Source organism: Temnothorax americanus, unplaced genomic scaffold (genome assembly GCF_048541705.1).
Source record: "Temnothorax americanus isolate GAGA-0224 unplaced genomic scaffold, ASM4854170v1 Scaffold2, whole genome shotgun sequence".
Classification (NCBI taxonomy): Eukaryota; Metazoa; Arthropoda; class Insecta; order Hymenoptera; family Formicidae; genus Temnothorax; species Temnothorax americanus.
In genome coordinates, this window is record NW_027509338.1 from 7,817,960 (window position 1) to 7,841,683 (window position 23,724).

At 39.4% G+C, this 23,724-nt stretch overlaps 7 protein-coding genes across 11 annotated transcripts; 3 read left to right on the plus strand and 4 right to left on the minus strand.

The window, feature by feature from the left end:
- Positions 1-18: 18 nt before the first annotated feature.
- Positions 19-1,655, minus strand: Dph5 (diphthine methyl ester synthase). Its single transcript, XM_077404916.1, has 4 exons — positions 1,232-1,655; positions 945-1,121; positions 504-828; positions 19-324 (listed from the first exon to the last, which is right to left on the minus strand). Exons 1-4 carry the CDS (start codon positions 1,409-1,411, stop codon positions 104-106), a joined length of 903 nt encoding a protein of 300 aa, XP_077261042.1. The 5' UTR covers positions 1,412-1,655; the 3' UTR covers positions 19-103.
- Positions 173-3,212, plus strand: Emre (Essential MCU regulator). The gene is made up of 3 exons (XM_077404919.1): positions 173-313; positions 2,123-2,614; positions 2,963-3,212. The coding sequence occupies exon 2, from the start codon at positions 2,261-2,263 to the stop codon at positions 2,534-2,536; it is 276 nt and encodes a 91-aa protein (XP_077261045.1). The 5' UTR covers positions 173-313; positions 2,123-2,260; the 3' UTR covers positions 2,537-2,614; positions 2,963-3,212.
- Positions 3,213-3,586: 374 nt separating this feature from the next.
- Flii (FLII actin remodeling protein) lies at positions 3,587-10,671 on the minus strand. The gene is made up of 22 exons (XM_077404882.1): positions 10,204-10,671; positions 9,787-9,897; positions 9,380-9,618; positions 9,137-9,298; positions 8,834-9,054; positions 8,547-8,763; positions 8,209-8,450; positions 8,036-8,124; positions 7,893-7,963; positions 7,555-7,801; positions 7,243-7,428; positions 6,832-7,146; positions 6,549-6,721; positions 6,348-6,474; positions 6,131-6,253; positions 5,835-6,038; positions 5,643-5,764; positions 5,324-5,575; positions 5,125-5,254; positions 4,744-4,926; positions 4,526-4,639; positions 3,587-4,398 (listed from the first exon to the last, which is right to left on the minus strand). Exons 1-22 carry the CDS (start codon positions 10,264-10,266, stop codon positions 4,264-4,266), a joined length of 3,726 nt encoding a protein of 1,241 aa, XP_077261008.1. The 5' UTR covers positions 10,267-10,671; the 3' UTR covers positions 3,587-4,263.
- A 995-nt stretch (positions 10,672-11,666) lies between these two features.
- On the plus strand, positions 11,667-13,642 carry Mge (translocase of outer mitochondrial membrane 22 homolog mge). The gene is made up of 3 exons (XM_077404918.1): positions 11,667-11,961; positions 12,481-12,586; positions 12,682-13,642. Exons 1-3 carry the CDS (start codon positions 11,848-11,850, stop codon positions 12,885-12,887), a joined length of 426 nt encoding a protein of 141 aa, XP_077261044.1. The 5' UTR covers positions 11,667-11,847; the 3' UTR covers positions 12,888-13,642.
- Positions 13,643-14,000: 358 nt separating this feature from the next.
- On the plus strand, positions 14,001-15,287 carry Mrpl17 (mitochondrial ribosomal protein L17). The gene is made up of 3 exons (XM_077404917.1): positions 14,001-14,291; positions 14,763-14,973; positions 15,046-15,287. Exons 1-3 carry the CDS (start codon positions 14,097-14,099, stop codon positions 15,177-15,179), a joined length of 540 nt encoding a protein of 179 aa, XP_077261043.1. The 5' UTR covers positions 14,001-14,096; the 3' UTR covers positions 15,180-15,287.
- On the minus strand, positions 15,039-17,848 carry Bckdha (Branched chain keto acid dehydrogenase E1 subunit alpha). Its single transcript, XM_077404913.1, has 8 exons — positions 17,467-17,848; positions 17,160-17,321; positions 16,630-16,825; positions 16,393-16,554; positions 16,134-16,278; positions 15,861-16,064; positions 15,487-15,750; positions 15,039-15,398 (listed from the first exon to the last, which is right to left on the minus strand). Exons 1-8 carry the CDS (start codon positions 17,521-17,523, stop codon positions 15,317-15,319), a joined length of 1,272 nt encoding a protein of 423 aa, XP_077261039.1. The 5' UTR covers positions 17,524-17,848; the 3' UTR covers positions 15,039-15,316.
- Positions 17,849-17,985: 137 nt separating this feature from the next.
- On the minus strand, positions 17,986-23,296 carry Dtd (D-aminoacyl-tRNA deacylase). 5 transcript variants are annotated; one of them, XM_077404898.1, is made up of 11 exons: positions 22,981-23,294; positions 22,620-22,895; positions 21,116-21,237; positions 20,920-21,035; positions 20,687-20,851; positions 20,475-20,620; positions 20,106-20,340; positions 19,710-20,022; positions 19,310-19,617; positions 18,715-19,178; positions 17,986-18,648 (listed from the first exon to the last, which is right to left on the minus strand). In XM_077404898.1, exons 3-11 carry the CDS (start codon positions 21,183-21,185, stop codon positions 18,483-18,485), a joined length of 1,983 nt encoding a protein of 660 aa, XP_077261024.1. In that variant the 5' UTR covers positions 21,186-21,237; positions 22,620-22,895; positions 22,981-23,294; the 3' UTR covers positions 17,986-18,482. The 5 variants fall into 5 exon arrangements, 4 of the variants coding, with proteins under 4 accessions (XP_077261024.1, XP_077261026.1, XP_077261027.1 ...); XR_013256761.1 differs by lacking the exon at positions 17,986-18,648 and having other exon boundaries at positions 19,059-19,178; positions 19,310-19,408; positions 19,516-19,617; XM_077404900.1 differs by lacking the exons at positions 22,620-22,895; positions 22,981-23,294 and adding an exon at positions 21,985-22,123.
- Between the last annotated feature and the right edge of the window lie 428 nt (positions 23,297-23,724).

The following is a 23,724-nucleotide window of genomic DNA, read 5'->3' on the forward strand; positions in this document are numbered from 1 at the left end:
ATACAATTTGATACAATATTTAACAGTTTGATACAATCAATTTATTTTGCCTAAGTGTACAAAAAGAATAGAGCTCACTCCATTCTTCGTTGAATAAAAAAGGTCATGCTGATTGGGTCATTTCTTTGAACTGAATCTTGTTGAGAGCATACTGCGCGAGAAATTCCAGTTCGATGGGATGAAGTTTTTCCGCCGGGATGACGATGCAGTGTAGCGGCGATCCCAAATCCACCCGCGTCATATCCTCCAGGGAACAAGCGACAATGTGCTGGTCCTCACAGCCCACTCGCGCCAAGCCCACCGCCAAGCTCTGGTGCGTAAACGCTATTAAATGCAAAAAAAAAGTCCAGAAATAATATATAGGTATATTATTAATTATAACAATTATTATATATATATATATTTATATGATTATTATATAATTTGTGATCGTTATATTTGTCTAATTTATATGATTATTACACGATCATTATATCATTTGAATAGTTGTACTTGTCACCGACCTAAATCTTTATGTCCATCCTGAATCTTATCGTCGAGTATAGCTATCAGTTGACTAGCAGCCTCATCGACGCTCATGAATCTCGGAGGCATGTACTCCTTTTTTCTCTTCGCGATACTTTCCGAGGTAGGCTCCTTAACTTTGATGTCCAAGAGACAGAGTGTGTGCAGCCCTCTTTGTCTGTTAGAAGCTATCTTCTCATAAAAGCTATCCGGCCGCCAAGTGTCGGTCCAGTATGGAATCGAAACGATTTCCCCATATGAATACAGTTGCAAGCCACAGCAACCAACCGCAGTTAGTATCGACGAATTGTGTATAACTTTCACCTGACAAAGAAGCATAATATTCTTAAATAATGTTTGTCAGATACGTGTGAAAATGTAAAACAATCCTGATGTTTCTCAGAAACAATGATTCTAATAAATCTCGCTGTCCCATCCACCTGTACGTCTTTCTCCTTCGCACGCAGAACCAGATCCGTGTGCGTGGTAGCCCCGAGAGGGTCTCCTACAACCAGAAAAGCAACGTCCTCGTCCTCTCTCTTCGGTAGTATCTCATCTGCGTTACTCTCCACCAGCTCGCGGTCGGCAACGATCAAGGAACGTCCATAGAACTGTTCCTAATGTAAGATACATATGTGCAAATTACATCATCCTGATATATTTCTAAACTGAAACTTGAATGCTACGCAAAATTGTGCGTCATCCTCGACGTTTAGGTGATACGAACCAAGGTTTCTTGCTGCACTGTCAAGACAGAGGTGTAAGATTCCAGGTACACGCGGTCACATTTCCTAATAATCTCGAGCCCTTTCACAGTGACGTCCTTCGCGTCGCCTAGACCTAATCCTATCAAGTAAAACATGATTCCCACTTGTTTATCCTTGTCATCTGCTGTTCCGCAAAACATACATCTTTCATTTCAGGTTTTGAACTATTCTGAACCACGTTGTCGAGGATTCGTCTCTCGTCTCTTCAACATGTGTTCCAAAACCAAAACGCGCGCGCAGTGTCGCCAATGAGAATAGCGATTGGCTACAAAATCTCTATTGTTATCATTCTTGCATTTTTTTGGGAGTTTTATCCTCGTGTAAGAATTTGCGATACTCTATAAATTATATATCTTTATCGCAAAATTCGATGTATCTTCCATTTGAATATTTTGGGCGCATTCAGCAGAACAAACCACTCAGTAGCAATCGAACGTGACGAGCAACGGGCTGATGCATAATTTTACAGATAGATACATAATCTCGTTTAAACACCCAATTCGTTATTAATTTTATCTGTTCTTCTTTCCACATATGTTAAACACCAAAAAATTATTATAAATATTATAATAATTTTATCTATGTTAACAAAATAAAACACAAGTATTATTTGATAAAAGTGAATTGCCGCGAAAATCATCAAGGGACTTTTAAATTCTTTCCGGGGCAACACTGAGTATCGCGCTGAATATAGCTGAATTTAAACCCCTTGCACAATAGGCGATAGCAATAGCGACAGCGACAAAGTTGCCGACAAAGGTATAGCTTTGTCGGCAATCTTGTCGCGCTGTCGCTATCGCTATCGCTATCGCCTATTGTGCAAGGGGCTTTATTACTATTGATTACTATAGCTCTCCCGGCTCCCGTCAGTCAGGGATGTGCTAAATTCTACCTCCGACCTCCGATATTACCGACTCGCGAATTTCGGGATATCCGGGGAAGGAGCGTACGATTGACCGCCACCAGGAATTAAACTTCGCGGAAGAAGGATGCTGTTGCACAGAGTGACGCCATTGTTTCGCGGGGGGACCATTCTCAAGGAGACGAGCGCGATATCCAAGCCATTTCTTCGGTCGACGATCACCACGCCGTCCGGGGCGATCCTGCCCGAGCCAAAGAGGACCCCGTTCAGCTTCCTGGGCGTCGTCAGCAGCGTGATATTCGGCCTGCTGGTCGGCGCCACGATCAGCAAGAACGTGGCCAACTTCCTGGAGGAAAACGAGCTCTTCGTCCCCTCTGACGACGACGACGACGATGACGACTAGCGATCAGCTGCTTTCGTCTCGTTGCGATTCTTGAGAATACTCTGCCGGTTTAGACGTTGCTCTTAATGCTAATTGAAGGTAATCTTTCATATATTCCTGGGATAACTTGTGGCAATCGTATAGGCGAGATCGTTGTCAGTTTACTGTGCAAAGACGGACGTTATTATTCAGCTACTGCGATTTTTAAATATATACATATGTCAAAATATATATATTACAAAATATATATTCATATGTAATAAAAATATATAGTTGTGTGCTGAAAAAATAAGAGACGGACGGTGGATTTGGAACAATCTGTTAATTACATTAATTATACTTATATCTTACGTTCGATTAGTTGTCGCTGACGCTTGTAATTTCGAATTTGGATTGACTAATTTTTTTTTGTACCTAATTTAGAATATCGTCCGAATTGCTTTTCAGATGCAAGTTTGACGTCGCTGTGATGCACGACCAGTAAATTGCATGAATTCACGTAAGACGAAGAGGAATCTCTTCGCTTACACAACTTAGGTACCTTAATTACGCTTTAATACCTGAGATTATGTAAATTATCAATAGAAATATTTATTTATACAATTGTTGACAGTTAAGTAGAACTTTTACAAAATCTATGTATTTATATAAATCTATGTATATATATTATATCTATAAATAAATTGCGTTAAATATACAGTGTAAGTAATACGAAAATGCTCATTATGGCATCTGTACAATCGGGCGATGTTAATCAAATGTGTACATGTGATTATAATTACACGTATCTCTTTTCAGTCTTCGATTAATATTCACAAATTTCCAAATGCGATTTCCGGTAATCTGCTCAAAATTGACAGTTTCGATAACATTTGCTGAAAACACAGCAAATATAGAAAACTTGTAGAAAGATCCTATTTTAACCTTTTTAGGACTATATAAACAGCTGATCTTCTTAAAAGAAGAATCGATATTTCTCTATAAAAAGAAGAAAAAAAAGCCTTTTTTTTCGACGTTACAATTCGACGATAAATATTTGTATCACAATTCATCGAACGATTTTTAAAAATGTCTATCACATTATCTGAAACGTGAACTTGGGAGAAATAAAAAACGGATACGTAGTCCAGTCTGTACGAAAGTTCATAAATACGGAAATATATGTGAATAAATAAATAAATAAGTCTCACGGAGACAGTATGGATTATAACGATTAAGGTAGGCGAATCTCTTTCATAGTGTAAAACAGCAGAGAATCGCGTCACACAGAGAGAAAATCTTGTTGGACTTGAAGATGAAAATACGAGAGAAAAAAAACTCTTTGTACTTGCATCTGTTTGAGTTGAGAAATGAGACTGAGTCGAAAGAGTGCCCGTGCTAATAAATAAAAATCTGAATTAAATTACGTATACCAAACGGACTGACGCGTAGTAAGCGGTCGGTGAAAAATTATTTATCCAATAAGTTGAAAGCAAAGAGAAGCAAACGCGAAATAGTAAACTTTATTAGTTAGATTCGTTGTTTAGTGAAAAATTATTGCGTTTCTTGATCTTGATCGATCGTTCGCATCGAGAATATACGGATTATTGTGATGGATTGACTTCCGTTTGATCGGCATACGAAACGCGAGTAAAAGCGCGAAGATCGCGACGCATTATAGTTCTAAATAAAATGTTGCGCTTGTGTCATACCCTGCCTGCGTATAAAACTAACTCCGAACGTTAAGCGTAGCGAGCACTGACTCGATTTTACTGCGGCGGCCTCTTGTGTAAACCCCAGCCGTGAAAGCATTTCATGAATCTTCTGGATTCCTTACCTTTGGCAGTTAAAAATAACTTTCGAGGTTTCTCGGGTTGCTTCACGCGCAAGTGTTGAATGTATACCTGAAAGAAGAAGTAAATGTTTATTTGCCAACGCTCTGCATTGTTCCAATCACTCGAAATCAATTTTACTTTGTCGTGATTATATTTGCAATATTTTCACAAAAATTAACGATCTCATATAACTGACCTGAGCCGACTTGTAGGCCAATTTGATTTCAACTTCTGAACAGCGAGTACCCAGCCAGAGAAATACTTGTTCTCCGTTATCGAGGATCATTATATCATCATCTGCCAAGTCATCCTGCAAAAAATAGCATATTATTCATTTATTGTAAAAATAAACCTGAAGATATTCCGGTCACAAACCAGAAGCCTGTTATTAATATCGGAATATTAAAAATTTACTTGGCAAAAATCGGTGCACTTCTCGCTGATTGTAAAGTACCCCTTCTCATTGGAACATCTAAATAGTCTTGTGTAATTCATATACTCCGCATCAGTGTCGTACGGTTTCTTCCCTCCAAGTGCCACCCAGAAGAAGTTGTCTGGTTCTTCGCCTTCGTTCAATACTTGCAGACTTATCCATGGCTGTATCCAATTATTTATATTTATTACCAACAATGAAAGACAAAACTTTTTTTTTATCTACAAGATATTCTACTTCTTGGAAATAAAAAAAAGAAAACATTTCAATATTCAATAGACGTTTATATTTGTGATTTATATCAAATTGAACAAAATCGAACTTAAACCCTGAGATTTGAGCACGAAAGATTTATAACTCACGTTGTTGAACATTTCCTCTGCTACTTCTGCGATTAGACGAGCGTCTTCGGGATCAGCCTTCGATCCAATCCACGCGTACACGATACCAGTTCCTTCATCGGAATTGTTGAATGGCACATTTAAAAGGTAACTATAAATGAAAAGAGATGTGTATTATAGACAATATATCATCGTACGTATTTAACGTAATGTGTCTCACCAGAAAGCAGAATTCAATAATGTCGAATCCGCCGGTATTTGAATGAGTCGAGTACATAAAGCACTGCCATTACTTCGCAGGTGATAAAACTCCACTTTGTTACTACCTGGACCCTTCGGCTGCTTACGTTTGCCTTGGTGAATGATGAATTTTCGTTTGAAGTAACTCATAAACTTTAAATTTTCTTGTTGTTGATGCGTCCTCACAACCTCCAGGTTTTCGCCGAATAATGATTTAAATTTCTTTTGTAGACTGAAACAGAAAAGATATGATTCACCTGATATTGATCATCACAGATAAATATATCTATGATTTCTACCTAAACGTAAACGTCAGCCATCCCATGTTTCCCGCGTCTCTGCCTTGCCAGAAGTACACCGTACACTGATAATCGTCTTCGTACTGCTCCTCGCCGTCTTCGTTCTCCGTTATGTCCAATGGCTGGTTTAATCAATATAGCAATTTACTGTAAGTTTAACAGCTTTGCGTCGATAGAAAATGTTTCACGTACCATCCAATACCGGCATAAGAAAACGTAACAATCCGCACTGTAAAAATGCCCTAACTCCTCCTCCGGCAGGCGTACAAATTTCTTTCCCTCCAACACCAACGCTTCCATTCCCTCCAAATCGTCGTTCCACTCTGTCATGAGTTGATGCGCTTCCGCAGCCGACATCAATGGTTGTCGCGGCATGAATAAAGCAGCCAAATCCGCCTAAAAGTAACAGAAAATGAATAAAAATTTATTTTAAATGGAAATAATAATAGAGCAAAAATGCAGTTATTATAAAATGTATTTGAAGGTACTTTTGTTTCCTGCTGCTTAGCCCATTTAGTGAGATCCGCCCCAGTTTTAGCGACTGATTCAGCTGTCCTAGTGAAGTCCACGGCAATTACTTCGTCCCATCCGGTAAATTTAGATTTGAAGATCTTTACAATACATGAAGCAAATATTTTTTAATGGAAAGGGTTTGTAAAAAACTGACTTAAAGGATTGTATAAATTGAGTTAAAGTTATTTATACCTGTGATTCAGTACCCTCTTGCAATCTCGTTACCATCGCATATTCTGGCCTCTCTATCATGTTGAATAATTCTTGAGATAGCTTTACAGCAGCGGCGCGTACTAATCTCGTTGATTTTTTGCCAAACCTATAATTGTATGCATAATTAATTTAGTCAATGTATAGATTTAAAAATGACTTAAGCACACTCTTTACACTCACCAAACGTATACATCTAAATAGCAGTCTAATATATACACATTGCGATTGTTTAGCAAGGTATTCGTTAATTTTCCATGAGGAACCTCGATCTGCGGTAATTCCAGGTAGCCCATTCCGAGTTGAACTTGATACAATCTGGGTACGAGAGGTACAAAATTTGGATCCACGTGCTCCTATCGTAAAAACAAGCGAGATGATTTTATAATAACATAAGATTAAAGAAATAATTATTACATACATTGAAAGTAAAATGAATTAAATAAAATACAATAAAAAAGCTTACAATGATTTGAAGATTTTTCTGTTCGTGTTCCTCCACCCCTAAGTGTAACGGGAAATCTTCGGACTCGGCACCCATGACTTCCGTTAGAATCTCAGCTTTATTTTTCCGTTCGTTTTTATTAATTTTTTCCGCCATCAGTCGCGCCTTCGACTTCAACGTACTCTTCGCTTTCTTCCCGTACCACATGAATATCTTATTCCCCGTGTCGAGAACAAATACGTAACCGGGATCCAGAGACTCGACACAGACTGGAACTGGTTCCAAATGTATAGAAGCTCCCGCAGCGTGCACTCTGTACAGACGAGTAATCGCTGGCTGAAAAAAAAAAAGAAAAATCGTGATCTCAGTGTGACTTAAAATTTTCACCTTCGAAAATTTAATTACAATAATAAGAAAGAATTAAGCACTCACCGTATCTTCCACTGTGTAAAAACCGGACGATGTGCGACCGCCCTCGATGTAGGTGATACCCGAATCGAACAGCATCAGAAATTCATCCGATTCGTCCCCCTGCTCCTCCCTGATTGTCCGACATTGTGCGCCTAAGTAATTCCTCAGATTTACGGCGTGAATCGCCGCACACGCTCTTTTATCTAACTGCAAAGAACAAATTGTGATTAAATTACTCGTATGCGGTTCACATGTGCGATAATCTGTGAAATAATCATACAGCGTTCAATCTTTGACTTTTTATACTGTCTCAGTTCACAGAAGTATACGTACTGTCGCTTTTTCTCCGATCCAGAAATAGATCGCCCACGACAACGATCCACCTTCGTCTATCCCGGTTTTCAGGATAATGTAACAATCGCCCTCGTAAAATTTGCCGTGCGCCACCTCCTCGATCTCGTTCGGCAGAAAGTTCTCTATCTCCCAGACCGACAAACCCGGTATTTGACCCGCGTCTTCGTCAAAGAACTCGGAATAATCCAGCGGCGGCTTCTCTAAAGCTTCATCCCATCGCTTAGGTCTACAAAATTAATTGTTAATTAATCATATGAGAAAAGTCCATTTTGGAAAACAAACGTGATATAATTAGAAACCTCGTAGATCCTACTCACTTCAAGGATTCTGCTTTCGATTCCTCGCATTCCTTATCCTTGTTCTTCTCTTTCGCTATGTCCTTCATGCCCTGAAACCAATCATAATTATAAGTTTCTCTGCGTACAAACACCGCAATGTGACTAGTGAAATAATGACGAACCTTAAGAATTTTGGCCTGATCTTGATCAGCCTCCTCTTGATCCCTCCTTCTTCTCAACCTCATTTTACGCGCGATTGGATCTTTACTGTCTACATCAATCGAAAATATGCTTTTATACAAAGTATCAGATCTTTACATTTTATTTTATTGGACCTGATGGTCATAATACGTACTAGCAGCTTGAACTGGAGCTGGTACATTAGCACCGGCAAGACGCAACTGATGTTGCAACGAGAAGTCGATATTGTAAAATTCGATGCCCGATCCCCTTTGTACTTCTGTTGGTTTTGGTGGCATCACTAAATTCGGATTGTCCCGCAAGTCCAGCTGTTCTAAATCGGTGAGAAGATGGATAGCGTCCGGCACGGTAATTAATCGATTTGACGTTAATATTAATTGCTTTAATGCGCCACATCTAAAAAAAAAACATATTTCTTTTCGCAATATTATCTTGGAAAAAAAATGTATTCTTCTTAAAATAAGATGATTGAAAAAAATAACAGCTCCTCACCTGCATAATCCTTCCGGTATCATTTCTAAATGATTATTAGCAGCAGAGAAAACCTGCAAAGACGATAATTTTCCTATTCCAGAAGGTATGCCCTCAAAATCTAATTCGTTATCGTTCAAATACAATCTCCTTAATGTGGAAATCTTGCACACAGCGGCTGGTATTGCACTTAATTTGTTTCGCGACACGTTCAGAGTCTCCAACCTCGTCCACAATTCTGGAAACCATGTTTTACCGTTAGTCAGCATAACACTACACGAGTAAGATAATTGTAAAGGTGTATTCACCGATCGCTGTTGATAATTCCATTATTTGATTGTCGCTCAGATTTAAACGGCGCAAATTCGCCAAGGAATAAAGCGCGTCAGGCACTCGGGGTAAACTATTCTGCGACAAATCGAGTTCTTGCAAATTAGTTAGCGTTTCTAGACTAGAAGGTATATTATTCAATGTTCGTTGTGTGTCCCGCATTTGTAACGTCGTTAAATTCATTAAGGATGGCAATTGTCTGAAACAATTTGGGAGAAATAAAGAAGACTTTTCTTGGATAAAAAAAATATTCTAAAGATCGACGTGAAAATATTTCCTACCTTAATTGGAAATGACCTAAAGGATTATGATTCAGATTTAAAGTATGTAGATTAGCCAAACGTCGAGTCTGCGGTGGCACTGTTTCTAGCTTGTTGTGACTAAGATCCAAGAACAATAAGTCAGTCAAGTGGATGAACAACGTATTTGGTATGGTTTCGATACTGAAAGAATAAAAATAAAAGTTACAGCTCTGTCCATGATCTTTTCACGGTCATAACATGCATTTGGTTGTCGATGCGTACTGATTATGGCTTAAATTAAGATTGAGCAAGGAACGTGCTCTTTCTAGGCCTTCAGGTACCTCCTTTAAATTGTTGTGACTTAAATCTAAGGTTGTCAGTTCCTCTAAATGAAACAGCTCTGCTGGGATACCACTGGATTTGATATTATTATGCCTTATGTTCAGTGTCCTGAGACAGTTCAATTCTGTCAATTCTCCGTACAAACGTTCCAGCCTGTTTTTGACAAGTGACAGATGTTCCTGATGGATAATTAAATGTATTAATAACGTGATTCTATAACCATTTAACTAATACGACAAAAATCTTTTTCCATAAAAGTTTGTGCAAAAACAATATTATACAAAAATATTTCTTAAATGTAAATAAATGTCATCACACACACAATTTTTTCACAAGTATTACTTTACCAATTTCAACAATTTGCCCATCTCCTCGGGGATCTCCGTCAAATTTGTTTTGTCTAATTTCAGCCATTGTATTCCAGTCATGAGACGCACGGATTCAGGAAATTTGCCATCCTAGAAACAATGAGAGGCAGTCTTTACTACAGCTACCCTAGCCGCTCACACGATCAATCCTAAACCTTGTCACAAGAGTTGACGAATCAAAAGTGGCATGTCATTCTCAGCTAATCTTCTTTTATATTGGAGTAAAGGTGCGTTAAGCTTAATAGAGCTATCGAATGTTAACAAAGTTACCAAATAAATGTACGAAAAATCGTAAACGAGAGTCAGGAACAGGAACCAAGCCGCATTTGGGAGTTCTCTCGCGTGTTTTTCCGAGGTTAGGTTAACCTCTCCGTGGAAATCCCCAGTGATACTTACGCCGAAGTCGTTGCTGCTGAAGTCGACGCCTCGCACGAACGGCAGCACCCCGGTGTTCGCCATCCTGCCCACCGGGCGATTGATACACGACGAGGACGTGCCGGACGTGCGTCGTCCGAAACACGAGAAACAACACGTCCGAAGGTGCGGGTTGCGGGTATACCGCTAAAGTGTCGGTGTTGCAGCGGACGCGGCGCGCCGCGTCCATTCGTCGCCGATCGTCGAGCGGTGCGAGGACCGAGGACTCGGGCGAGGACAGCGTCTTCGCCGCGCGATCCTTATCGCGTCACGCGACGCCCCGTTCCCCGATAGCGCGCTCGACCGGGACCGGGACTCGGTCGACTCGAATTTCGGCCTCGGCCGTCGGCAGTGGGTTGTGGGTTCGGTTTCAGTGAGATTTGGCAGGCCTCAACTGTCGCAGCGCCTCGCTCGAGCGTGGCCGGGAGCCGGCTCGACGAGCGTCACGACTGGGACGATGAGGACGGCGACAACGCGGGCCGGATACGCCGGACAGGGATGGACATTAACGGACTCGCGATTCGGAGCGGACGGCGTTTTGCTCCATTCCATTTTACTGCTCTGAGAGCGCGATCGTGCCCGCCATGTGCGAATCACGACAGCCAGCTTCACCAGCTTGAGGCTGTCGGCTGTCCCGACATTAAATGTAATGCAACATATGTGTAATTAAAAAATAAAAGATAATAATATAAGTTCGAATATATGGAATGTATGTATAATTAAACGTAACTTGTGCTCTTTTTTTAATTAATACTTCTATTAATAAATAGAATTGCGCTCGCATAGAATTTCTCCTGTGCTACAAATCTCCCTACTTCTTACATGATTGACTATAACATCAACTTCCACGACTGACCGAAGAAGAGAAAGAAGCTGATGATTACTGTTTGTGATATATCTTTTGATACTAAATCACCATTTAATGTCAATTTTCGAAGAATTTCAGGAATGTTGCGAATATTATTGTTAGCTTTATTGTGTCCCAGGAGACCAGGTCATAAAAATCTCCGCGGTAATATCGGCTCGCGATTATTACCGTTTTTTTTATCCAACGAAAAGATCGAAAAATAGAAAAGGAAGCCTCGCAGTGTGCGTGTCGCGAGCACATTACGCAACTCGACGGTCGAGCTTCGATACGCGCGAGGTTCACGCACGTGAGAGCGAGGTTCACGCGATTGGGCGCGATTGCGATCATCGAGCGTCGTCGAGATCGTCCTCGTGGGAATGCCGGAATGGCAGCGTGGGCAGTGGTGCGGGGAACCTCGTCTCGAATCGCAGGTACGGAATCCGCTCGCTCGTTTCGTCCCGCTCGGCTTCATTGGGCTTCATATCTCGCGCGCGCGTACAGCGTACAGCGTACATATGCATGCAAAACTTGAGTCACGTTGTACCGGCGCGTTATCGTGCTCACTCGCTCATTGCTCGGTGCTCCCTGCTCCTTCGCTCTCTCCGTCACCGTAAGCCGAAAGAGAGGGAGAGAGAGAGAGAGAGAGAGAACGTGCGAATGCACCGCTGTGCCGTGAACGTGCTGCTCGACGCGAGCAAGAACCAAGAACCTCTCTCGGCCGCGTTATTCTTAAGACATAACTGGCAAGGCGGAGCGCGTTCACGCTCACCCTCGTGTATATGGCTTCAGTTGAGGAGCTGGATCATCAGGTCGACAGCGGCATGGGCAGCAGCGACGCGCGCTCTCCCGAGGTGAAGTCGCTCCTCCCCGACGACGAGGACGATGACGAGGAGGTACGGTCGAGAGCGCCCTTTATACATGAGGGAAGAAAGACGATAGTGATAAGTAAGATAGTGTCGTGGGCCTCGAGCTCCTGGCGTAGCTTGTGTGCGCCACGACGTTTGTAAAACGCAGGATGTTCGGAGTGATTCGGGAGTAATAGACGATCTTCGGGATTCCTACGTGGTCCTGCTGAATCTTGCGGTACCAAAAGATCACTGGTGAATCGTTATTTGATGATAAGAGAAAAGCCGGCTTTCTGATACCTCACCTGGTGCTAATATTTATAATTATATATATATGACTTATGCGCCATGTGCTCTTTTTAGTTAAGATTAAATTAAATGAGATATTTATAGTGTCTTGTAAGTGCGATGCTTTTGTTGCCTTCCTTAACTGAGATTAAAGTTAACGAGGTACTTATAGCATCTCAGGAGTATAGCATTTTTGTTGCTTTCGTTAATAACAATGAAGAATTGCTGCTTGTTGCACCACTCGAGATTTAATCAGTTTAAATTTTCCTTTCGACCTAGGACGAGAGCTTAACAGAGAGGTTACTAGGGCTTACCGAAATGTTTCCCGAGCCGGTACGCAACTTTGGATACAACTTTGGAACCTGCCTGTGCACATGTATCAAAGGTAATGTTACTCCCTTAAGTCTCAAGATACGCAATAAAGTTAGTAATTTGTAACGCAAGGATAAATTACACATTTATATGAATATATCTTCGCAGGTCTCTATGCGTATTCGTGTTCAGCAACATGGTTGGTCTTCAGTTCGTCCACGATTCTCTTTGCGCCGATTATCTTCGAGATGGAGCGCGCGCAGATGGAAGATCTGCAGCGTACTCAACAGAAGCAAGTCCTTTTAGGCCCTAACACAGCTCTGTCCGGCGTCAACACCTCGGGTCTTCCAATGGCACCCCCCGTTCAGCGATAGGCCATTACAAATTTACACGTGCACGCGTACAAGGACACATACAGAAATGCCCAGTTAACAAAAAAAAAACACAGAAAAAGTCACTCGAATTTCCCGCTCAATTATTTGCCGACGCAACTTCGTACCTCATGGGTCGTCATGCAAATCGCAAACGGACGATTTCTATCGAGCGTATATGTAATTATCCGTTTAATTGGAGTAACAACCTGAAGAGTTGAGCGATGTGAAATTCGGAGTAAATATAAATTTGGATTGTTCAATGGAAAAATATAGAATTGCAGCATTCGTCAGTCTAGTCCACCCTCCTCTGCCTCTACACTTACGCATACACACACACACACACATACATGCACGTCGTCGTTCCTTCTGGTAATTTTTACTGAAAACCAACACATACTGAGGTATCGCGTGGCATTTTATTATTGAACGCGTTGCAGAAGTGTGATAGCGCTTCGTTCGACGGAAAGAAAACTACTTCCGTCGTTCTGTTCGCTTCGTGAATAAATGATTGAGAGAAAAAATTGAACATGCAATTATTTGTATTAGTTATTATGACATTCGTTTGTCGAAAACGCGGTGCTTGTCTCGTGCCGTCGTGCGTTATTATCTTTAATATGTCTCATCTGTTATATATATTGTAATTACGAAAGAACAAATAAAAGACATAGTGGAGTAGTGTCTTTAATCCCGTCGTGTCGTGCCCGACCTTTCGTGTGAAATTTCTGTAAAGTTAACAAATAAAAGACACAACGCGACAGCCTTGTATACCATCGGCCTCTTCACAAGTTCGATTATATAACTTGCGTTACTTGGAAAAAAATAAATGCGATTTTCTCCAATAGAAATACTGCGACGATATTCGGTCTAGCTTCTTACAAAATTGTATCAAACAACATTGTGGTCTTTTGCATGTAAAAAAATTATTTTTAATGAAATTAGAAGTTGCTATGTTGTTATATAGAATGTACCAATAATAATTAATCTCTAATGAATATAATTAGGCAATCTCTCAAAATAATGACTTCTAAGATTTTTAATAGCAAGATTATTTATTGTTATTTAAGAATATTTTGCGATCGATTGTTGTACAATTCCACGTGCGAATGCAGATTGAAGAATGAAAGGTGCGCATGATCCCGCAAACGTCGGCCATGAGGCCCATGAGCGAATTTCTGCCGGAGTCCGGCCGGAGTATAAACATTGGCGAAGATGAATCAAGCGAACATCGAGCATCTGGTGTCCAAATTGAGATACAATGTCAAACCACGTCGGAGGTTCTCAAATCCCGACGGTCCGGAGGGACGCCTTCGCAAATTCCAGAAAACCTTGACGGCTTTGATCAAATACGAACGACTCGAGTTGAACTATAGAAGGGCCGACGAGACCAGAGGTTATGTTGACCAGGTATGTGCATTGCTCGTTTTTTCGCATTATTATTCAGATTCGCAATTGTATTATTCAGGAGGCTTGTTACGAGGTAGAAAATACGTTCTTGGAGCGGCGAATGTTCAAAGATGTCAACAGCGATTGTTGTCTTGTTAACAATTTTGTCTTAACTGATCCACTCAATATTATTTTGCTCTGAATATTCCCTTGTATATTGTAGTCTTATTAATAATTCGAACTTGCCATTGTAATCTATATTCGACGCTATTTTGCACTTAATCTTACTTTGCATATTGTCTTAATTAACTTTAAGTTATGATTTATATTATTGTCGATATTAATTTTTTCTCTGAAGCTCATTTTATACGTCGTTGTCTTATTAATAATTCTAACTAGCTGCCATGATCCACGCTCGATATTATTTCTACGCCTAATCTTATTTTGTACATCTGGTATTGAAAATCTTGTAACAGCGGTTTTATTTCGCAGCTGATATTCGAGGCGATACGTCATGGACCTACGCACAAGGAGACGATGGACATGGCTAACTTCTGGATAATCGAGAAGCAACTGGTGCACAAGCTGTTCAAAGTTCTTGTGCCGAGGTATCAAAATTATACCACCTCGTTTACAAAAATTCACAAAGCGCCACGTATATATCCAGAACAGTACTATGAGAGGGCAATTCTAGAACTCAGAGGTAGGTTTTACCCTAAAGATTCTTGAGCCAAGCAAAAATTTCATTTATTTAGCAATTTTATCCTCTTTTCAGGTAACATATACCCAAGCGTAGAACAGTACAATCCACACGAACGAAATTTACTTCATAATCTATTACTCGATGCGGCAAAGAAGGAGTATAGGATGGAAAAGTATAAAGAAGTCGCGGACAATATAAAGCAATAGAAACGAAAGGCAAAGAGAGTCTGTTAAGTTAAGAATGTTCTTATACAGTGTTCTGTTAATTATTTAGGACTTTATATTATTAAAATAAAAGAGTATAAAAATTCACAACGTTTAAACAAAAGATAAATTCCTCTCCCTTACTTTGTGTGCGTGAAAGAGCTTAATGGATAATGTTCTTTGAATTCTTCTAAATGCTTCTCCATCAGACTCATTTGCTTCCTGAAATTGTAAAATGTTGAAATTTCTGAGAGTTAAATACTAAGAATTCTAATTACTATATTTGCAATTGTATATTGCATCAGCATACCTGATGTGATCAGGGATTTCCTTGTAGACATCTGTAAATAGATTCTCCCAGTGTGGCTTAGACTTTCGTTCTGCATCCTCAATGGCGCGAAGGATTTCTTTCTTCGTGGAATTTATTAATTCCTGCTCCCTCTTTTCACACCATAATTCAAGCGACTCTAGATACAGACGGAACTTTGCAAGCGGCGGATGGGCGTTCCATTGAGCGATCTCGTCGATCGATCGATAAGCCGTGGAGTCATCCGACGTGCTGTGATGTCCGAGTCTAAAATATTTTTTTTACAATGCGCAACTTATTAATTATCTCAAAGTTTTTGCTCCGCAGAAAGTATTCCAGCGAAAAAAATAAGATTGTCAAGATATATATCCTCCCACCTGTAGGTCATGGCTTCTATCAAGACGGGTTTCTGTTGTGTTACGCAGAACTTCTTGGCACTTTTTGTGACATTGTACATCGCGATCACATCGTTGCCGTCCACTCGGATCGTATTAATTCCGTAAGCCGGACCCTTGGCCGCGATACCATCCCCCTTAAACTGTTCTTTCGCTGGCGTGGAGATGGCATATCCGTTGTTTCGACTGATTGGAACAATATCTGATTATTGCGCGTTCTATGAAATGAGAACATGAGAATTATTAAAAAATTACCAGATGAAAATGATGGGGCACGATAGAGTGGCTGCGAAATTGAACCCCGCGTGGGCATCACCCTCGCTCGCCGCACCCTCGCCAAAGTAACAAACCACACAGGCATTCTTTTTATCCAACTTAAAGGCGTAGGCAGCTCCCACAGCTGCACAAGTAAAGACCTTTGTTTCAGAACACTCGTCCGTTGATCGCGACAATGGAAGTGTCGAATGAAGCAATAATTGTTGGCGCTATTTGACAATCTGGTGACTGTCATTACCTTGCGGAAGTTGAGTTGTTAACGGAGACGATATAGTTGTGAAATTTAACTCTTTGGAACCATAGTGCACCGGCATCTGCCTTCCTTTGCCGTCATCCTCGCAGTTGCCATAACATTGATTCATGAACTTCACTAATGGATACCCGCGGTGCAGCAACACGCCTGTTATCAGTATATTACAATATTTTGGATGTCGTGTAACGATACGGACGAATAACGCATAATACAATTTCATACCAGCCTCGCGGTACTGCGCGTAGATCTTGTCTTCCAACGTTAAAGCGGCGGCGGAGCCGATCTGTACAGCCTCTTCGCCGGTGTTCGTCATGTAAAACGAGATGCGGCCTTGCCTATGCGACTCGTACATAATCTTGTCCATGACGCTTAAGGTCACCATATCGCGATACATTTTCACCAGATACGCGTCGTTTAGCTGTAATGCAAGAATAACGTTCAGTTTCCTGTACTTTATTTCAATATTGTCTAATTTTTTTACTTCAATTTCATTTATAATTTCATTTGTGGCCAACGCTCACTGAGCTTAAATCAGATATATTGCCCAAAATTTAATTCTATCTTTATACAGAATTTTCAGAAAGAAATAAGTGTGTGTGTGACAAAAGTTGGAGTCATTTAGAAGTAGACATTAAAAAAAATGTTATATATATATATATATATATATTGTAAAATTAAAAAAAAAATATATATATTATATATCTTTAAATTGTGAGAGAGATATGTGACTTTTTTAATTCTGTTAATTAAACCTTTTTATCTTCAGGTAATTTAGCCTTCTGCGAAAACTCCAAAACCCTATATATCGGAATTGGTTCATAACTATCTCCATTGACGAACTGAACACTATCTGTAAAGTTAGTGTTGATTCCCAGGAACTGCGGTTCGCTTGATCCGGTGCTGTATTGTTTTGTCTAAAAAAATATACATATACTAAAGGTAGAAGGAGGTAAAGAAGAGAAAGAGGAAAAGAATTAATAAAAGTTTATTGCGCAACATCTCACAAATGATTAAGAACGAATGAGCGATTTGTTTATAAGGCACACGTATTGCGAATACCTGTAGTAGAACGCGGCGAAAGCGTGGAACGCTTCGGAATAGGTTTCTCGTAATCATCTCGGGTTCAGACCTCCTCTACGATTACTCGATACGAGCATGTATGTATGTATGTATAGTAGGCGCTGATAATGCTAACATATGTATGTATGTACGTCACGCATATATTCCACGTCAGCGTGAGACATGTATTAACAGTCGGAGGCATTCAGGCAAATTCAACTTTAGGTTCTTTGAAAGGAAGAAAAAAGGAAACATTCGACTTTTTAAAAAATTGTGGTTTTTGCGCGAAATTTATCATTATTTGCGTTTGATGTTACGTCCGCATAGGCGATTGCGTATGAAAACCCCCATGGTCTAATCTCCGGATCAAAAATATTTAACAATTTTTTTTATGTGCTTGTGTTATTAATTGTTATACTCTTTATTCCCAATAAGTCCCCCCGCCTCATTCATAATTAGAGCGTCACCGCAGATCACGCTAAGAAGAGAAAAATATATTTGTAACGGGAGATTTGTTTATACAGGAAAACATAAGACTTTGTTTTAAGCCCTAAGCCCTAAGAAATTGACCAATCACAGTCAATTATTCTCCTCAAATTCAACCGCGTGATTGAACAATTTCTTAAGGAAGGCTTAAAACACCTATTGTAGAGTGATTTTCATACGTTTAAGGCAAAATATTGGAAAATCAGTGTGACACGCAGAGACGCTTGTATGTTGGAGAAACTTTTGGATAATTTTGATAAGATTTTTCAAGCTGAATGAGAGTAGAAGTTATAATTCTGAAAATCGGGGCCCATTTTAACATTGATACACCGATGGTCCGCCCAAAATAATGGCGGAAAATCGGAAAGCAATAGATCAAGGATGCCGACAAAGAGTGAACATACTGGTTATACTGTGGATATACTACGTGATTTATAGAAACTAGAAACCTTATTAAGAAAATTCATATCCGTTTGTATATTTATTTTTTCTATGTCAGAAATATAGCCATAATAAAAAAATATCTATTCTTAATGTTTAACTTTACTCAGCTCGTCAGATGTAAAACGCAATACTGTTGAAATGGCATTTAACATGTGCCGTTTGCTCGACGCGTCGTTTGTTGTTAAATAATTTATAAATACATTCTTCAGATATTCCAGATTAGCGCCTTCTCTCGATTTGCATGCTTCTAGCCTGCGATATAAATCTTTTATTAGTCTATTTTATTAATTATTTTTATCGATATTGTGTTATGATTACCTAGTGATATGTGCCTTCAACTTTTTAATCTCCTCCTGTTGCTGTTTTTTCATATGGAGCATTTCTCTCTGTTGCTCTCTCATCGTTGCCTCCAATTCCAGAATCTTCTTCCTTGATGATGACACTTGCACCTCCTTCCTGGCTAATTCTTGAGTGTAATGCAGTATCGGAGGACTGTCGTTCGTCAACAATCCCGTTACCAGATCGGTGACCGGCTCGATGGTGTTCTCGTATCTTTTCAAATGTGTCTTATTTTCCGTCGTACCAGAAGTCTCTTTATTAGGTAACAATGCGCGAAATGATGCTTTTAGAGTTAATATCTCTTTATCCTTTTCCTCCACGAGAGCCATAGATCTCTCTCTTTGTCGCAGTAATTGTTGTTCTAGTATAGATATTCTATTACGATACTCGTTATCTTTTTGATGCAACGTGTGTTCCAGTTTCAAACGTTCTTCTTGAAATAACTGAAGATAAAGTTTGGCTTTTAGTCTTTTAATTAAAAAGATTAAATACGTGAAAACTTTCATCAAACGTAATACAGATTTGAAAATTTTTGACCACTTTTAAAATTGATTATTATTAGCAAAATAATTACTTTTTGTTGATGCTCCAATTGTTCCCGTAAAACTCTCTCTTTACTTATCATTTCATTGTTAATCATACGTATCCTTTCCTCCAAGTTGCTGTTATGAACCTTGAGGAGATTTAATTGAGTCTTATCATGATCTTTATCATGCATCAGAGACAGGCTGTGTCTTTGTTGTTGAGTACTAAGCACGTTAGATGACATATTATATTTACACATTGCTTGATGTTTGTAGTCTTCAAATTCTTGTAAAAGCGCGTCGTATTTCTCCTTGTAATCAGGATGTTCATCCCGCAGATCCAAAATATTCAACAATGCTAAACGTAAAACATATATATATTTGAATTATTTATTTAAATTCTTAACCTATTTTTTTTCACGTTTTATCAAACATGTTAATGTCACTTACATTTTACATAGGTCGAGTCCCTCTTTTTATTGTCAAGATCCAGCAAGCGAGTATACAGAGACTTTATCTTGGAAATAATTTCCTCCGGGTAGTTGCTCGACGTCACAACTTCGCTGTGTTCGGTATCCTGCAAAGCAGCCAATTGTTCCTTTAATTTCTGAATGGCTAATTGGTCCTGTTGCCTCAGTCTGTCGTAGCCTCCAACGATCTCGGAGAGTTCAGCTAATCGAGCCTCCAAGCCAGCCACTCTCGCCTCGTGCATGATGACCGATCCTCTCGCTTGCTGCTCCGCAGCGGCGGCTCTTTTTTGCTCCTACATCAAAACGTATTGCTTAACTTTGTTATATCCGACAACTTTGTCGTATAACGTGCTAATTAATTCTCAGCGAGCTTTACTTCACGAATCGCATTCAAATGTTGCTTTTTCATCACAGCCATCTCGGCTTGTAAGGAAAGAAGATGCGGCGGTGTCTCTTTCGCAGCTTCTTCGGCTTGTTTGAGCTTGGTCTTGGTAATTTCTAGCTCGGCTTCGAGAATCTTGCATTGCGTTTTATTCGCGAGATGCGTCTTCAATTGTCCTTCCAACTGTTCCTTGCTGCGTTGCTCGTCGTATAGTAATTTCTGTAATTCTCTGCAAGATTGTCGCTCATGGATATACAGTTCGTAGTTTTATTACGAAAACATTGTTTATTTTTATATTTGTAGTGCGTAAACATTTCACGAATGTTATAATTTTACATAATTAGAAAAAAATGGACTTATTACCTCATCTTTTTGACAAAGTCGGCGTGTTCTTTCTCTCTGTCGTGCCGCTCCATGATTAATTTGCACTTCACATGCTCGATTTCGGAATGATTAACATTTTGAGCCTTCTTCAGCCTATCTTTCAGATCTTGAATTACTTTTTCACACTGCAAACATTAACGCTCAATTGAACAATCCTGATAACAGGACAGATGTCAAACTTCTCATCTTACTTCGTCACGTTCGCTTCTCAATTGCTTCTTGTCCATTTGGAAGTTCGCTTCCATTTTTGACTTTTCTGCCGATAGAGTGGCCAATTGGTTCATTAACACACCTAGCTGATTTTTCAGTTGTTCTGTAGTTTCTGTATCCTCATGGTCTGTCTGACTCTCGCGTGTCTAAAGTTACAATAGTCATAAGAATATTGATAACGTAATTGATCGTATGGGGAAAAAAATTATTATACCTGTCGTTGATTAGTGGATATATCATTTTTAGGAATAGATGATTCGTCTATTTTTGATTTATCTACTCTGCTTGTATCTTCTGTATTCTTTATCTCAGTCCCTGCAATCTCCTTATCTAAAATAAATTCTTTTTATAAAGTAACATGCTAATTAATTCTTTTAATAGTACATTTATGTACTGAAATAAATTTGTACCTGAATTTTGTTCTCCTGATTTGCCACTCTCATTTTGTATAATGTTCTTTTTCTCTTCAGAGGTTGCCATTGTTGATTATTAAACGCAGATTATTGAATGTTACAATTTCACTAGTCAGCATCTAAAACAAAATTACAGAACTCGATTTTATACGAGATAGTCTAACTCACACAATTCACTCGCTTTAATCATTCAAAGTATCCGTGACAAAATATCATATTTTAAAAAGCAATTTAGATATATATATGTAAATATTCTAATAAAAACTAAAATATATTTAGAAGTAAATTGTTGACAATATATACAATTGATGTGTATGTTAATATATAAAATTATGCTTAGTAATATATTGTTTAATTTTTACTATATCAGTGTATAATATCAGTGTTAAGAATCCAATATCTTACAATTACTTGTACTTTAATAACGGATATTAATATTAATAAATGTAATATATTCTAAATATACTGTTGTATAATAGACATTTAAATTTTGGAGAAAAAATTGATTCAAAAAATGATGATTAGGTTAAATAAACACGTATACACTATATGTTACATTCAATATAAGTTTATTGAATAATCTGTTGTAACACATAAATATGAGAGATGTTTGGCTTAATCAGATACTTTCTTGTTCTCTACATTCCCAGTATTATCATTACAAGTGGACTTAGTTGGGGATTCTATTTCCAGCGTTACTGGCCCGCTGTTCTGTACGCAAACTTCCATCATTGCACCAAACTTACCATCTGCATAAATTTGTCATGAATAAAATTTCAAAATTCTTCGAAAACTGATTTGTTATATATCCAAGCAAAATATAAAAGACGGATTATACACATTTGTATTAGATTAGATTAGATTACCTTTGACCAATTCTGGGACATACTCTTTACGAAGCTCGGTAAGAAAATTCATGTAAAAGGGTTCTGATTCTTGTGCGGGCATCGCTCTGTGAAAATCTAACTTATTTCCCTTCAATACATGGTATAATGTGAACTGACTAATGCATAATATTTCATATTTCTTATCCGCTACGCTGGCACCCCATTTTTTACCCTTGGCGTCATCAAAAATTTTGGTATTCAGTATTTTTCTTACACTACGACAGAAAAATTAACGTTCAGGCTCTACACAATACCGTATACAACTATAGGTACTCATTAATATTGTTTCATTACATGTATTTTATATCTGCTGCTCCATCACCTCTCTTTATACCAATTAACACGCACAGTCCATTCCCAATGCTACTAATAACTTCGCCATCAACTGAAAAATCATACTCAGGCCTTAACCGTCGTTGCACAAAATTCCATGTATATAATTCAAGTTACTACTTATTAATCATATAAATTGCAAGTATCGGCACCGACATTGGTTCCCCAGATACACCATAAATTTCCTCTTATCTCGCGAATTACAAATTTATGCAGATTCATTTGTAAACATACTGACAGAAGGTCCAATTGTAACTGTACGTGTCAGTTTGTAACTTTACCTGAAACCGAAGCCTTCGACACACGCTGTATTACAGCCTTCATATCGACAACCGCTTGATCTCAACGTCCACGAGACTCGTCCTACGTTACGTCTGCGCTGATAAATTATCTTCTTTCCACTCACTATCGCGGTTAACAATATGCGCTCTCACAAAGGCAGAGGTTCTCAAAACGCGTGGTATAGTGGTACACGCACCATATGTAGCATATAGAACTGAAGATTTGGTCCATCAGCGGCAGAACAATCGTTTTGTTTCCCAGCAGAACTGACGATTCTTTGCAATCAATCGCGAATATGAACAACGCAATAACAATTAATTTTGCACAAAAACTGCAATATATTCAAGCCAAAAATTTTACCTGTTTTATCGAAATCACTTTTTCCCTCTTTTTCTAGACGGATCCAGTTTATAAACTTCTGATTCTGAGTATCTCCAACTGCCTATGTGTGATTAGTGGTCTTGAGCAGTGTGTGCACCTGTGCGTGCGCACGCACACACACGCGCGCACACACACACACACACACACACACACACACACACACACACACACACACACACACACACACACGCACACACACACACACACACACACACACACACACACACACACACACACACACACACACACACACACACACACACACACACACACACACACACACACACGCACGCACGCACGCACGAACGCACGCACGCACGCACGCACGCACGCACGCGCTCGACGCCGACTCGCGTACGGTATGTATACATACACGTCATACACGACACGCGTCCACACTTACACACCGGAACGAAGCCGGAGCAGAGTGTCCGTACTGTCTGTGGATATCGGATATTGTGCTAAATGGGGGGGGGGAGTGAGGGGGTCTTGTGGCGGCCGCATATGTGCCCTGATGTGCCCTACCAAACACCACACTTAAAATAATTAACCGCGCGCAGGCAAAATTGGCAAAAACGCGCTTTCTCGCTCAGTTTTCCATTTTATAAAGTGGAAATATAAATTCTTGATCCGATACTGAAGTAGTCTGGCCTGGCCAATTCTTGATCGAAATTATAATTCGGTGAAATATTACATTTCGCTGATCTATTAGCCTATAATGTA

Coding starts and splice junctions, on each gene's coding strand:
- Mrpl17 (XM_077404917.1), top strand. CDS start 14,097: ATGAATCAAGCGAACATCGAGCATCTGGTGTCCAAATTGAGATACAAT. Junction 14,292..14,762: donor CCAGAGGTTATGTTGACCAG/GTATGTGCATTG, acceptor TTTATTTCGCAG/CTGATATTCGAGGCGATACG. Junction 14,974..15,045: donor GGCAATTCTAGAACTCAGAG/GTAGGTTTTACC, acceptor TCCTCTTTTCAG/GTAACATATACCCAAGCGTA.
- Bckdha (XM_077404913.1), bottom strand. CDS start 17,523: ATGATTACGAGAAACCTATTCCGAAGCGTTCCACGCTTTCGCCGCGTT. Junction 16,555..16,629: donor CGCGCAGTACCGCGAGGCTG/GTATGAAATTGT, acceptor TACTGATAACAG/GCGTGTTGCTGCACCGCGGG. Junction 16,279..16,392: donor AACAACTCAACTTCCGCAAG/GTAATGACAGTC, acceptor TTACTTGTGCAG/CTGTGGGAGCTGCCTACGCC.
- Dtd (XM_077404898.1), bottom strand. CDS start 21,185: ATGGCAACCTCTGAAGAGAAAAAGAACATTATACAAAATGAGAGTGGC. Junction 20,621..20,686: donor TGAGAAGCGAACGTGACGAA/GTAAGATGAGAA, acceptor TAATGTTTGCAG/TGTGAAAAAGTAATTCAAGA. Junction 20,023..20,105: donor ATTTGAATGCGATTCGTGAA/GTAAAGCTCGCT, acceptor GTTTTGATGTAG/GAGCAAAAAAGAGCCGCCGC.
- Dph5 (XM_077404916.1), bottom strand. CDS start 1,411: ATGTTTTGCGGAACAGCAGATGACAAGGATAAACAAGTGGGAATCATG. Junction 829..944: donor CGAAGGAGAAAGACGTACAG/GTGGATGGGACA, acceptor CTTCTTTGTCAG/GTGAAAGTTATACACAATTC. Junction 325..503: donor GGATGGACATAAAGATTTAG/GTCGGTGACAAG, acceptor TGCATTTAATAG/CGTTTACGCACCAGAGCTTG.
- Mge (XM_077404918.1), top strand. CDS start 11,848: ATGGCTTCAGTTGAGGAGCTGGATCATCAGGTCGACAGCGGCATGGGC. Junction 11,962..12,480: donor ACGAGGACGATGACGAGGAG/GTACGGTCGAGA, acceptor CTTTCGACCTAG/GACGAGAGCTTAACAGAGAG. Junction 12,587..12,681: donor CCTGTGCACATGTATCAAAG/GTAATGTTACTC, acceptor ATATCTTCGCAG/GTCTCTATGCGTATTCGTGT.
- Flii (XM_077404882.1), bottom strand. CDS start 10,266: ATGGCGAACACCGGGGTGCTGCCGTTCGTGCGAGGCGTCGACTTCAGC. Junction 7,802..7,892: donor TCGAAAGCAGAATCCTTGAA/GTGAGTAGGATC, acceptor TTAATTTTGTAG/ACCTAAGCGATGGGATGAAG. Junction 4,640..4,743: donor AGTGCACCGATTTTTGCCAA/GTAAATTTTTAA, acceptor TATTTTTTGCAG/GATGACTTGGCAGATGATGA.
- Emre (XM_077404919.1), top strand. CDS start 2,261: ATGCTGTTGCACAGAGTGACGCCATTGTTTCGCGGGGGGACCATTCTC.